At 49.8% G+C, this 14,680-nt stretch overlaps 2 protein-coding genes across 3 annotated transcripts in view; both read right to left on the bottom strand.

Annotated features, from left to right (window-relative positions):
- Positions 1-1,898, bottom strand: part of INTS3 (integrator complex subunit 3) — a 77,642-nt gene extending 75,744 nt beyond the window's left edge. For both annotated transcript variants that reach the window (XM_035097924.2, XM_035097925.2), the window contains exon 1: positions 1,005-1,898. In XM_035097924.2, coding sequence (XP_034953815.1) covers positions 1,005-1,100 — 96 coding nt within the window. In that variant the 5' untranslated portion in view covers positions 1,101-1,898. The remainder of the gene's footprint in view (positions 1-1,004) is intronic.
- A 7,807-nt stretch (positions 1,899-9,705) lies between these two features.
- Positions 9,706-14,680, bottom strand: part of NPR1 (natriuretic peptide receptor 1) — a 53,334-nt gene continuing 48,359 nt past the window's right edge. The window contains exons 18-22 of the mRNA XM_035098153.2: positions 13,273-13,341; positions 12,686-12,860; positions 11,674-11,772; positions 11,342-11,433; positions 9,706-11,116 (exon numbers count right to left, since the gene is read on the bottom strand). Coding sequence (XP_034954044.2) covers positions 11,054-11,116; positions 11,342-11,433; positions 11,674-11,772; positions 12,686-12,860; positions 13,273-13,341 — 498 coding nt within the window. The 3' untranslated portion in view covers positions 9,706-11,053. The remainder of the gene's footprint in view (positions 11,117-11,341; positions 11,434-11,673; positions 11,773-12,685; positions 12,861-13,272; positions 13,342-14,680) is intronic.

Genomic DNA, 14,680 nt, shown 5'->3' with positions numbered 1-14,680 from the left:
CGGGAGCAATCCTCAGGCAGTGCAGAGGCTACGATGCCCATGTGGGGAAAGTATTGCAGCCACACAAAGGCGTGGGCCACATCAACTTTCCAAACGAGTCCCTGCAAGTTACCAATCCAGAAAAAAAAGCCACCAGGCCATCTTTGTAAGTCGCTCTGGGCACAGCAACCTCAGCTCACCAGCTAAGAGTGGAAGCAGGGCAAATGGGGCACTGACCGCAGCCATTCCTCACCTGCCTGAGGTCTTACATAAATAACCAGTAAGGGGGCAGCTCTGGCCGTCACTGTCTCCGACTCCTAGTCTCGCCCCACCAGTCCCATTGGAAATCTGCCACCGCTGCTAGGCAGCCCTCAGAGAAGCTGCAGCCTCACTCTTCCCAACTCTGAAATGGGAACCATATTCCCCCTATGGCACTGAGGAACCGGTAGGCTCAGAAAGGTGCCTGCAGACCTCTCTGCACTTTGTCAATGTTAATTATAGCCACAGTCCCCAAACCCAGAAAATAACCCACAAGAGTTCCATGACTCATGGTTACCGGAGAGCACATTCTGCATTCCCCCAGCCAGATGCCGCCAGGCCACATGAGAAGAGCTTGCTGGATCAGGCCAATGGCCCATACTGAACTAGGTGGGTCACTGGCCTGGGAAACCCTGGGAAACCCGCAAATGCAAAAGCGCTCACACCTGCCATGATGTCCAGCATGGGATATTCAGAAACAGAACTGCCTCCGACTATGGAGTCTGTTGCATAGCCATTGTGGCTAGTAGCCATGAACTGGTAGAGGTTTTTTTTTAAAAAAAAGCACAATTAGGAAGACAAATGCAACTTTCCATGTCACTTGCCTGGTATTGGGCCTAGGAAGACAAACACCTCTTGCTACTCTAGAGGCAAAGCAGGCCCAATTTTTATTTTAAAAATTATTATTTGTATGCCTTCCAAGGAGAAGCACTGTCCCACACAGTCACCCACACCCTCCCTTCACCTCCCCCCCCCCGGGCACCTACCTCCTCTAACTCATCCTTGGCATCCAAACTGGTGTAGATCAGCAATTTCCCTCCACCTCCTCCTGTGGTTGCTGCACCCCCTTTCCCCTTCTCCATAGCAGGTGGGGGTGGGGTGGGGAAGACACCCCCTTGCTCCCTCTCTCTCTCTCTCCCTTACCAAAGTGGGGCGGGGGGTGAGATCAATGGGGAAGCCCCACACTCACCCCCCCTGGACTTTCCTCAGTGCCCTATTTGGAGGCAGGGGGAGAGAAACAGGTGTGGGGAGGGGGCTATGGGGCAGGGGCAGGAGAATTAGCTTTGGGGCATGTGGAGAGGAGGAACTGACTCTCTATTTAAAGTCACCACCACAACACACAACCTGTGATCTGTGCACCACTATTTAAGGGGAGCACTTTGTGGGGGGGTGGGGAGTGGGGGACTTTTAAGTCTCCCCCCAATAAAAACCAACTGTGGGGAGGGGGGATCCCTACAGCTCCAAATTTGGAGGGGGTACTTTTGCTTGACCAATGAAACTCTAAAGGAAAAAAGTGGTCAGACTTGAGTGGGGGTTAAGTGGGGAGGTGAGTTGTGGGGGGGCCCTCTCCTAGCTCTGAGGGGCGGGGCATAAGGAGTGGGAGGGGGTCTTCTGAGGGCGGGGCTTGAGTCCCAGGGGCGGGGCTTAGGGCAGCTAAGGGTGGAGGCGAGGGGTGACACTCTTTTTATAGGCGTGTCTCTCTTTCAGGGACAAATTTAAAAAAATAAAAAGGTGAGGGGGCATATATAGAGAGATAGGGGTGGGGGGGAGTCTCTGCTCCGGTGGGGGGTAGGGAGGGGGGGAGCGTGCGCGCCTCCTCGCCCCCCACCACCCAGCCGCACAAGACCGGAAGTCGGTGCTTTGGGATGAGCGAGTGTGTGAAGGGAACGGGCGGAGGAAGAAGCGCAGCCCTCCAGCACAACCGGAAGAGCCCGCCTCTCCTCCTGCCTCGTCTTCGCCCTCGACCTATCGGGGGCTAGGGAGGCCGGTGAGTGGCAGGAGCCGTCCCAGCGGGCCAATGATTGGGTGTTCGGGCGGGGAGGAGGAGGAGGAGGGAAGGCTTGGAGTCCGGCCCCAACCTCTCAGCAGAGGAAAGACTTAGTAAAAAGGTGAGAGTGACACGGCTGTTTGTCACTTCCGGGTTGGCTTCGTGTGAAGCCTTCTGGTTCAAAGCCTCTTGACGGGGGTGGGGAGGAGCAGAAGTAAGCGCTCTGTCCATTGGGTGGGAGAACGGCCGGGGCAATGGTAGCCTGGCTGCTATTGGGCAGCAGCAACCGGGTGTACATCTGGCCTCCGCCTTTCCATAAGGCCAGAAACGAAGACAAGGAATTGGTTTTCCTTTTTTAGGATGTCCTGCCTCTTACTCAGAGTAGGCCCACTGAAGATGATGGATTTATGCAGGCCCACACCTTTCGCTTAAAACACCACCTGCAAAAAAGAACTGTTGTTTACCACTCACAGAGCTACAATTCCCAGCAGCCTTAATAAACTATAGTTCCCAGTTACAGGTAGGTAGCCGTGTTGGTCTGAGTCGAAGCAAAAAAAAAAAAAATCCTTCAGTAGCACCTTAAAGACCAACTAAGTTTTTATTTTGGTATGAGCTTTCGTGTGCATGCACACTTCGTCAGATACGTGTGTCCAGATACGTGCGTCTCTTTCATATACGATATGAGGGAGAAATTTACAACAACTTTGCAGTGTATTTCCCAAAGTTGCAGCACGATCCTTTCCATGCCTACTCCGAAGTTAAGTCTCATTGAGTTCAATGAGGCCTACCCTGCAGGGCTGTTATTATATAGAATCTTAGAGCTGGAAGGTATCCAAGGGTCATCTAGTCCAAGCCCCTGCAATGCAGGAATCTCAGCTAAAGTATCCGTGAAGGATGGCCATCCAACCTCTGCTTAAAAACCTCCAAGGAAGGAAAGTCCACCTCCTCTCGAGATTATAGAATCATAGAGTTGAAAAAAACCACAAGGGCCATCCAGTCCAACCCCCTGCCAAGCAGGAAATGTTTAAAAGTCTAGTTTGGACAGCATTTTAAAATAGGGCAATGGGCATTATTATGCACGCAATATATACACCAATATCTGTCCAATTTTGTGTAGACTGGACGGTTTGGGAATTCCGCCACACGCAAAAAATAAATCCGTTTTTCTGACTGCAGTAGAATTTACCCAGGAGAAGAAAATCCACAGCGAACTCGGAAGCTAGAACGCGAGGACTTGTGTATTCAAGTCTTTATTTTTAAGTCTATATGGGGAAAAGGGGAAAGGAAAGGTGGGGGCGGCGCGAGGCAATGCAGCCCAACGGCAGCGCGACTCGAGGCCTAAGGCGCTCTTGGTGTACCTCCCGTCGTGCGCAGGCGCAATGCTGCTCGCCCTCAGCGCCCCTCCTCCCGCTCTTGCTTCTGGACGGGCTTCGAGTAGTAAGGCGCTCACCCCCGTCGTAGTCCTTCCTCGCGCATGCGCCCTCCGCATCTTGAGTCGGCCGCTTCGTTTTCCCGCGCTGTCCGGCGAAGGCCTCTTGCTCCCCGCCTCTTCCTCTGAGGGCGCCCGTTGAGCCGCGTCGTCCTCCTCTGCCTGTTTTATAAGTACTCCAAAGTAACGCCCCACGAACACAAGAGTGTCGTGCGTGCTTACTCCCGAGTAAGTGGCGCCCAGAGGTCACAGGTGTGAGGAAACGTTTGGCCGCCAGGTGTTGCTCAACTACAACTCCCATCAGCCCCTGCGACCGTGCCCAATGGCAAGGGATTATGGGAGATGTAGTTCTGCGACGCCTGGAGGGTCAACGTTTCTCCACACCTGGTTGGGACGACAATTGACATCTTTTTATTTTATTTATTCCACAATATTCATATCCTGCCTGATTCTTTTTTAAAAAACAAAACAACAAACACACACACCCCCAAGTGGTTTGCAGAAAGAATAACAATAAAATTATTATAATAAAAACATTCAGAAAATTAAAAACCAGCAATGAGCTAAAAACAACACATTAGCATTGCAGATATCTAGGTAGGCTTGTGCTTGCCTAAACAAAAATGTTTTTTGCAGGTACCGGAAAGAGTACAGCGAAGTTGCCTGTCTGGTGTCAATAAAGCAGGGAGTTCCATCGTGTAGACTCCACCACACTAAAAGACTGATTTCTCACAGATGCGGAATAGGTATGCAGAACAATGCCAGCTCCGCCGATCGAAGCGGTCAAGTGGGCATGCCATGGGGCAAGGCGATCTTGCAAGTTGTAAAGGGCTTTGTGTACTAATAGTAACACCTTGAACTTGCCCTTGTTGCAAAACACCAAGCGGTGCAGATCTCTGAGCAGAGGTTTTAGATCCTGACAAGGACCCTTGCTCCGGTCAGAAATCGTGCTGCAGTTTCCCCAGCTGCAGTTTCCATATAATAATAATAATAATAATAATAATAATAATAATTTTATTTATACCCTGCCCTCCCCAGTCAAAACCGGGCTCAGGGCGGCTCACACCAATAAAATTACAATAAAACATAAAAAGCAATTAATTAAAATACAGTATTAAAATTTAAAATGCAGCCTCATTTTAAGTAGTCCATAAATCCAAACCATGAGGGAGGAAAAACACAGGGGTCAGACTAAGTCCAGCCCAAAGGCCAGACGGAACAGGTCTGTCTTGCTGGCCCTGCGGAAAGATGACAAATCCCGCAGGGCCCTGGTCTCCTGTGAAAGAGCGTTCCACCAAGTTGGGGCCAATACTGAAAAGGCCCTGGCCTTATCAAGTGCAAGGGAAGCCCCACATAGAGCACATTGCCATAATCCAGTCTTTAAGCAACCACAATTTAATAGCAACCAAAAAAAAAAAAAATTATTGCTCAGAGACAGCTTCTGGTAATAGGCGTATAATGCAGATTTTCATCATCACAATTTTTTTAAACAAACTAACAAATGGTGTACTAACATTGTGAAATGTGGTGTGACTTTCTTATAGATCTCATTATATTAAAGAAAGTACACAATGTAACTACTGGATACAGACAACAATGGAAATAAAGGGCAATCATCACGCGTTGTTCCTCTTTAAATATTGGTGGCTGCAGGTAGATGCTTATTAACATACACTAGAACCATAGAATCATAGCTGCCAAGTTATCCCTTTTTTTAAGGGATTTCCCCTTATGCTGAATAGGCTTCCTCGCGAGAAAAGGGAAAACTTGGCAGCTATGCATAGAATTTTAGTTGAAGTACCCCCCCCCCAAGAGTTCAACCCCCTGCAATGCAGGAATCTCAGAAACCTCCATCAAAGGAAATTCCACTTTTCACAGCTGAACAGCTCTAACCCTCGGAAATTTCTTGCCAACGTTTAGTCGGAATCTCCATCCTTGTCATTTTAATCCATTGATTTGAGTTCTACTCTCTGGAGCAGCTGAAAGCAAGCTTGCTCCATCATCCATGTGACAGATCTTCATATATTTGAAGACACTGCGTTAGAATAAGGCAAGCATATCAACCCATTTTTCAAAAGCACCCCCTAAATATCCTTGGTAAAAAGAAATCTGATTCTGTCAAATACTTTCTCTGCACCTAAAAAGAGGAAGATTGGATGGTCCCCACCACCCCATTTTGGGCATATCTCGATACAATCTGTAGCTTTCCTGATCGTCGTTTTCCGTTCCTTATAAAGCCTTTTGGTCTCGTTCTACATTTCTCTGGATTTATTTAGCCTCTTTGCTAATATAGCGCACCATATTTCTGCATCCCGGTTTACTGGGGAGATTGGCCTACGAGGCCGTGGGATTGTCATAACTTTTCCTGCCTTTGAAAGCACCTTTACAACTGCCTCTAACCACAACATGGGCACCGATTTGCAATGACTCATTTATCATCCTTAAATAGCATGCTATAATTTTGTCTGAGACCGTTCTATAAAACTCGGCCACCACCGCTGATTGACGTATTTCTGTCTCTAATTCGAACCACATGCATGGCTTAAAGCAAAACAGAAAACAAGATGCTGAACAAAGGTGTTGTTTCCTTCAAGGAGCTCCAAGTGGTATACGCCCTCCCTCTTTTATCTTCACAACGATCCTTTAAGGGAGTTTAGGTTAAGAGACGGTGGAGTGCCTTTGTGCCTGGGTTTTATACAGACATCTGGTTGGAAGCAGTGAGATGTTTGTCACTTGATGATCCAGAAAGCTCTTCCAAAGTTTGTAAGATGGGCCCAAGGCCTCACACAATCAGCTTCATGAGATGAGTACGAATTTGAACACGGGTCTGCCAAGTTCTTAGTCCAACACACTAACCACTTAACTTTTAATATATACACAGACTAGCTGCCCTGCCACGCGTTGCTGTGGCATTGATCGGCAGGGTGGGGTGGGGAGTGCCTGGGGGGGCGGGATCAGCGGCGGCGCGATTCGCGGGGTTGGGGGGAGAGTGTGGAAGCGGTCTCCAGACAGAGGGCCTTCTCAGTAGTGGCACCTGCCCTGTGGAACGCCCTCCCAGCAGATGTCAAGGCAATAAGTAACTATTCTACTTTCAGAAGACAACTGAAGGCGGCCCTGTTTAGGGAACTTTTTAATGTTTGATGCTGTACTGTTTTTAATATTCAGTTGGAAGCCGCCCAGAGTGGCTGGGGAAACCCAGCCAGATGGGCGGGGTATAAATAAATTATTATTATTATTATTATTACTACTACTACTACTACTACTACTACTGTCGGGTGTGCTATCTCCGAGGCGGGCTTGGTTCCCTGAGGAGCGGCATGGTCTCGGGGCAGTTTGCTTTCTCTTGGAGGCGTGGTCTCTGGAGCGTGAGGGATTGTGGGATATGTTTGTTCGTTGTTTGTTGGCTGTCCACTGGAGGGCGCAATTTTTTTGAGCACAAACCCAGGTTTTTACCTGTGTTAGGTGTGTCAGCTGGTCGGTGTAAGTGCATGGTTACCTGCTCTCATGTGACTCTGAGGTTGTGGCCAAATTTCAGGGCGATCGGGTAAGTGCTTGTGGGGGAAAAGTGGGGAATAACACACATGCACCTTCACCATTTTTATATATAGAGATCAGCCTTCCCCAACCTGGTACCCTCCAGATGTTAAGAACACAAAAGGGGAGCCTGCTGGATCAGACCAACGACCCATCTAGTCCAGCCTCCTGTTCTCTCAGGGGCCAAGCAGATACCTGTGGGAAACCCATTATCAGGATCCGAGCACAAGAGCGATCTCCCTTCCTATGGTTTCCAGCAAGTGGTATTCAGAAGCATTGCTGCCCTCCACCGTGGAAGCAGATACTAGGGGCTACCGTACTAGTAGACATTGATAGCCGCCTCCTCCGTGTGTTTTGTCTAATCCACTTTTTGTCTAAAACCACCCAACCTTGGAGGGTAGGTAGGAAACTCACTGCTCGCTGTGCTTTAAAAGAGAACTCTATGAAAATGATGCCCAGGCGGTATTTAACCCCTGGTAAATTATCTAGAATGTATAGGAAGGTTCCTAATAACTGCTGGAAGCGCAAACAAACAGGTGGCTCTTTCCCCCCACACGTTGTAAGAAAGCAAGGGTATTTTGGGAAATGATGTATGATGAGGACAAAAAAGATGTTTGACGTGACTATACAAAAGACAAAAAGCAAACAACCCTGAAGCTTTTCTGCTAGGGAATATACTAGGGACAGAAGTTCCAAAGAAAAGATGGTTAAGTTGTTTATGTATGTAACTACAGCAGCTAGGATTCTTTACGTTCAGAAATGGAAAGGCAAAGAAGCTCCCACCAAAGAAGAAGGGATAAGTAATGGACTGTGCTGAATCAGCAAAGTTAACTGCTAAAATAAGAGAACGTAACGAGGATTGTTTCATTGAAGAATGGAAGCCTTTTGGGACTATTTTAAAAAATGCTATGATTTGGTGAATTCGCAAGCAGGGTTTGGACTATGAGCAACAGAAAGAAGGAGAGATTACTGAGTTACGATTATGATATGAAAGATAGAAGAGCATGTGCAGCGAAATGGGGAGGTGAAAAACATCGCAGAAGATGGGATGCGAAGATGAAAATATAAAATAAAAAAAGAATTAAAAGAAAACCATCCAACCTGGCGCCCATCGCAGCCTCCTGTGGAAGCGAGTTCCATAGTTTAACTATGCACTGCGTGGTAAAGGGTAAAGGGACCCCTGACCATTAGGTCCAGTCGTGACCAACTCTGGGGTTGTGCGCTCATCTCGCATTATTGGCTGAGGGAGCCGACGTATAGCTTCCAGGTCATGTGGCCAGCATGACAAAGCCACTTCTGGTGAACCAGAGCAGCACACGGAAACGCCGTTTACCTTCCCGCTGTAGCGGTTCCTATTTATCTACTTGCATTTTGACGCGCTTTCAAACTGCTAGGTTGGCAGGAGCAAGGACCGAGCAACGGGAGCTCAGCCCATCACGGGGATTTGAACCGCCGACCTTCTGATCGGCAAGCCCTAGGCTCTGTGGTTTAACCCACAGCGCCACCTGGATCCCCATGCACTGCGTGAAGAAGCCCTTTATCTGATCTCAATGATCCCAAATTCAGCTTCGTTCGCACAACACACACATATTTACATGGAAACTCTACAACAGTTCCTTCTGAGCAATTTTTAAAAAATCTAATAATGCAATCCCATGCATGTCTACTTGTGTTCATTTGGGCTTAAGCAGTATTATGCACCATATAATTCACATGCTAGTTTTTATAAAGTGCTTTAAGACTCTTGGTTGTTTAAACAGGAAAACTCAAGCAGGCGCTCCATCAAAATAAAATATCGGTCTTTTCCTTTCCAAGCCGCCTGTGTCGTTTTCACCTTCCTCGGTCGTGACTCATGGTTCTAAGGTATCAACCGTTCTTTCTGCGTACGAAGGGGAAATAAATTTGATGCAAGACACTAAGTCGTAAGAATGTGAGCAGCCCAGAGGAAATGAGAGGCCGATCTGTTAATTACCCTTTCCTCGTAGCCACATCCGGCTTTTTTTTCTCCTGGAGGCAACAGGCAGGAGATTAAAAGAATTTTTTAAAATAAAATAAAAAACGTAGTTCCCTGCCGTGCACACCGTACGATGGGATAACTGACGTAAAATATGTTAGGGTCTCGAGTGATGAAACGCTTTGTACCTATTGATCTGGCACGGGGGATGCGGGAATCTTGAGATTGGATCTCCTGACATTTTTAATTTTTTTTGTTGTGCTTTTAAAGCAGCACCAAGGGACTGGAAATCAGGAGTACAGGAAGGCCAAGCCAGATGACTGGTCCACCTTTCCCTACAATTATTTGCCGTATTTTGCTATTGTACGTGTGTGGCTGCAGTTTCAATTCCCTCCAATGCTCCTGATGTCTTTGGAGGCATCGTAGGAACTTAAAATGCCAGGCAGTCCCAGCTGCCTAGTGCTGCTCAGTGTACTGGACTGATTTTTAAAAGAAAAGAAAAAGAGGGTACCCCCCAGGCCAGTCAACAGTTATCCCAAGATGCCTGGTGCCAACGCCTATTTTGGTTTCCAGTTCTTGCCCTGGCAATTCCCGGGAGTGGAGAGGGCGCTTCTTTTCTGTGTGAAATTTGGGAGACTTCATTTGTATTCCCACAAACAACTGCTTTTTCAGAGTGTTGTTAAGTAGTAAGACCAGACTGCCTTCCCCGGGGCCCCGCTCCTGCGGTTCCTTCCAGAAGGAGGTGAAGCCAGAGAACAGGAACTCACAAAGAGACCAAGCAGGTTGCCTCGCCGAAAGGGCTCACATGTCAGCCTTTATTTACGTTATTCACTGTGGCAGGCTCACAATCCCCACCCCACCCCCCACCCCACCCCGCGGTCCCGTTTGCACATGACCAGTGGAGAGGATGGATTTTATGCTGACCAGCTCCGACAGTTAGTTCATAAAGGGCTGAACTACACAATAGGTTGAATCCATTATCACAATCATAGGCGGCTGCGTCATTGGTTTTGTAAAATGGCGGGTGTGGCAAGGAGTGGGGTGGAAGTAGCTTCCCCAAAGCATCATAGCCCTGATGAACACACACACACACACACGTAATTGCTGGGGGATGGAAGCTGGCATTTGTGTCAACAACAGCTTTTCCTCCAACACAAAGGGCATCTGGAAGATGATTTTTTTTTTGCCTTAAAATGCGTGCAGAAAGGGTTAAGCCAAAAAGCAACAACAACCCTCCCCTTGTTTCTCTCCCCACCTCTGTTTTCATAACTTGTTTAACATAACTTGCTCCAGAAACCATACCTCCCTCCCTCCCTCCCTCTCTCAACACATGCACACAAACACCCCGCTGTAACAATACAGTCTATTTTCACTCCCAGTGATATGCGAGGTAGCAACGACAAGTGCCTCTGTGCATGTGCAGAGTGCCGCCACCCCCTCCGTGACGAAGTCATCACAACCAGTTTACATGTGCGGGAGGCAGAGAGATCATCATCAGAGGGAGGACTTTCAATACGGTTCTGCAGGTCGCGTCTTGTTGTTCAGGGAAGGCAGAGAGTGACGCATACATTCATTTTATTATAAAGCTAGAGCTTTTTTCGGGGGGGGGGGGTTGTGTTTGAAATCAGCAGTGGGTCACATACAGGCACGAGGTCTTGTGAGATGCTCAGGCGTCCTCGCTCCAGATGCCAAATTCACAAGGGACTGCCAGATGTCCAACCAGCTTACATAGAGGGAGGGGCTGGTGCAGTTTGTTGAGTCTACCAGGCATCGTGAAGGACCCCAACTATGTCTGGTTGACGTGGTCAACGGGGAGCTGATGTGAAACAGGGGAAAAGGAGACATCCGTAGCGATGGCTGCTCCAGGCCACGGGTGCACTGTCCAGTCTTTGCGGGCTCAGAGCTGGGTCAGAGCAGCTGACATGCTCAAAAGGCCCGAGGTGGAGGTGGGTGGGCTGCTCCAAGGGAGTAGGGTCCTGGGGGCTCAGTCCGGGATCTCCCTGACCCCCGGAGGGTGCCCTGAAAACAGAGGGTCTTTGGTGGCAGGGCAGAGACGACAGACGTACCCGCCTTCGGGAAAGCAGGAGGGTTAGGCGATCTCCTGGGAATCCTGGAGGAAGGCCGCAACTCTTCAGCCCCGCGTGCTGCTCACACGCTCACCCAACAGCCAGTAGGTCCGGAGTTTGCCCTTCCCCTGGAGAGAGGAGACAGGAGGGCTGTTCAGACACCAGACACAGCGCCACCAAACCCACCACGATGTCCCCACCTGCCGCCCCAGGGAAAAGAACAGAATTCTGGCGCATAGATGCACTCAGTGGTGGCTGGTGCCCATTTAGGCTATATTGGGGCACCCAGACTGTCTCAAGCTTTAAAGACGAAAAGGCAAAGGTTAACAGAAGAACTTTGCCAAGTTCCTCACCTTCATCTCCACATCCCCACGGAGCTCCAGATCAAAGCACCCAAACTCTTCCAGGATGGACTTGGTGGTTCCGGACAAGTGGATCTTCAGAGCTGGAAGGTGCAGACAGAAATTAGCAAGTTTGTACGAGTCAGTTCCAAAGTTTCACTGTGACTGCATATCGGCGAGGGAAATAAGGTGATGTGGAAAGCCAGGGCCGCATCTCAAAATCCAAATTCAGAACACCCAGTTGCATTACGGGGCGGAGGAGGCTAGATCGTGAAAAGGATCTGGCCCGTGAAGCCATCAAAGGTCATCTGCCCCTACCCACCCTACCAAAAAGGGCAGCTCACCTTCCCCGTTGGACTCCATGCGGGAGGCTGTGTTGACTGTGTCCCCAAAGAGGCAGTAGCGAGGCATCTTCAGGCCCACAACTCCGGCACAGACAGGGCCTTGGGGAGCAAAACACAGGGGTCATGGGGGATGGGGTGGGATGAAGACACGGGAGTGTGGAGCTTTTCAGCTCCCATCCAGTGCCCATTGAGACTGGTGGGGCAGAAGAGCCCAATATCAGATGGAACCAGAGCCAATGACAGGCATCTTCTTCCCTGCTGAGTTCTACACTAAGACTGAGGAGGAGGAAGCTGGCAGTCAGGGCTAAACCCCCCCCCCCCCACGGACTGGCTGTTAGGCAGAAAGGCAGGCAGGTGGAGACAGGCTGAGCTTGGTGGGGCACTGCCCCCTCACCCTAATGGGTCAGCCTCGGCCACTCCCACCCCTTTTCCCTGAATTGCCAGGATCAGGCCCTCTCCGCCCTGGAAATCAGTTTGTGCAGACGATAAAACCATGTGGACCATGCTTCTGACTGTATACCTGGAAGGCAAATCACGGTGTGGAATCTAAACTGTAGATTGCGCAAACCATGGTTCATCAAACCATGCTACATCTGAACCAGCCCACTGACAACCGAGCCAGCATTTGATTCGCTGCTATACCATTTTTGTTACAAACACAAATGGAACTAATCCGCTGCAATTCCTGTTTTCCTCTTCCCCAAAGAATCCCAGGAACTCATTCCCAAGATCAACCTCCCAGGATGAAGCAACACCTCCAAGTATGAATAAAAAGCCAAACACTCTGCCTAAACCGTGGTTTGCAAAACAGCTTCAGATCCCCGTTGTTTTTGGTGGCTGCTCTCAAAACCATGGTTTACCAAATCGCAGCACTACATCAGACACCACAACAAACCATGGTTTAATTTTTTGCCTGAGCCATTTCAGCGTTCAAGCAAGCATGACTTGGTCATGCCTGTGACCAAGGTGGCTTAAAGGAGCGCCTCTTTTCACACTCCCACTCATTTCTCACCGCTGTGGATCCCAATTCGCAGTTTGAGCTGCTGGTCCGGCCGATGGCGGATCTTGAAGTTGCGAACGGTCTCAAGGAGTGCCAGTGACATGCGGGAAATCTCACGGGCATGCAGCCGTCCGTTGCGCACTGGGAGGCCCGACACAACCATGTACGCATCGCCGATGGTCTCCACCTGGGCAGACGTAACAGGGAGAGGGATTCATGGAAGGGAGAAGCATTTCTGTGCACTCAACACAGATCAAATGCCCCCTCCTGTAGGTCAGTCACCTGATCCGTTGACTTTATGGCCAAACCCATTTGCTGCCCAATCACTTTCCCTGCCCCGTAGTGGCATGTGGGCTAGATGTTCCCAGTAAAGTAGAGTACAGTATTACAGTATAAAAGCCTAATGCCTCCCTACCAAAGCCCAGGAAGCTTAGGGAGGCATGATGCTTACATGAATGACATAACAACGTCCGTCCCCCCACCCTGCCATCTCCCTCACAAGCTGGTGCCTCTAGCCCTAACCATTCCCCTATGAAAGATTTCACTGCACGCCACTGCTGCCCCGTAACCTCAAGCTGGCCAGGCCAAGAACCTCTCACCTTGTAGACATCAAAGTTATCAATGATGGCATCAAAGCAGGTGTACAAGTCGTTGAGCAAAGCGACAACCTGTGAATGGGAAGAAATAGGGGATTGAACTTAATGACATGGCTGGGTCTACGTTGTGCTAAGGGCAGAGGGGGGGTGGGATGAAAGATTCTCGATTCTGCAACTTCAAATGAAGCACTGTGTGATTTTACATGCCCTGCTTGGGGACTTCCCACAGGAGTCTGGTTGGCCACTGTGGCCACGGACACACCATATCTTCCCTCTAAGAATCCTGGGAACTGTAGTTTACTCCTCAAAGAGCTATAATCCCAAGGCCTCTTAAGAAACAGTTCCCAGGATTCTTTTTGAGGGATGGCAGTGATTGAATCTGTGCTCAACAGGGATGGGCAACTGTCCGTTTCGGCTCCTCTCTGTTTCGGAAATTTTCAGTCACCCCAGATTACCTGAACATTTGTTCCCCTCCTGCTCAGCCCAGTCACCTCCCTGATACGCTCGTCTCCCCGGTGATTGGTGCCTCCCAGTGCTTCGCTGTTCTGGTCACCCACAGCCCTTTCCCTTGTTACCTCCGTGAGCTAACTGCTGTTGTCCTGGTTACCTGAGTTGCCACAGCACCTGTGAGGGCAAGGCTCGGTAGCCGTTGATTACCTAATTGATTCCCAAGCGAGAGATGAGGCCGGGGCCAAAAAATGCAGAAAGGCAGGAGGTCCTGCTGTGTTGATCAAGCGAGGGCAGGAGACCAGGCTCCTCGTATTTATACAAGGCCTAGCTGAGGGATGGGGAACTTGCCCCCCCCAAAAAAAATTCAGTGCCGCATCCAGCAGAAGGTAACCCAGGCATCCCCAAACTCGGCCCTCCAGATGTTTTGGGACTACAATTCCCATCATCCCTGACCACTGGTCCTGTTAGCTAGAGATGATGGGAGTTGTAGTCCCAAAACATCTGGTGGGACGAGTTTGGGGGTGCCTGAGGTAACCCCACCCCCCCATCTCAAACCGCCACGCTCTTCTCTCTCCCCATCTCATTCCCTCTTTTCTGCCATCCCTCTTCCCTCCCTGTCTCCTCACCCAGTGGACAGATGCACCTGTTTCTCACCCCACCCCACCCCGTTCCCACTGCCCCCACCCTGCATGCTGCCCCCACCCACATGAAATCAGGCCAAGGGCAAATGCCACCCTCAGACCTCAGGTTTCTCACCCCTTGCCTACCCAGTCCGGACACTCCACACTGCTGGGGAACCCCCAGGGGCTGGTGTTGCATCCCAGAATCCCCTTCTGTGCACAGACGCCCAAGAGCAGGCCACCCCAGATAGCTCAGCCTAACAGTTTCAGAGTTTGAAGCCCAGGGTCCCTGGCAGGATACCAGTAACTAGGTATTGCAGGGATGTGGGGGAGGAGGGTAG

This window comes from Zootoca vivipara, chromosome 17, assembly GCF_963506605.1.
Source record: "Zootoca vivipara chromosome 17, rZooViv1.1, whole genome shotgun sequence".
Classification (NCBI taxonomy): Eukaryota; Metazoa; Chordata; class Lepidosauria; order Squamata; family Lacertidae; genus Zootoca; species Zootoca vivipara.
This window is presented reverse-complemented; position numbering and strand designations above follow the sequence as displayed.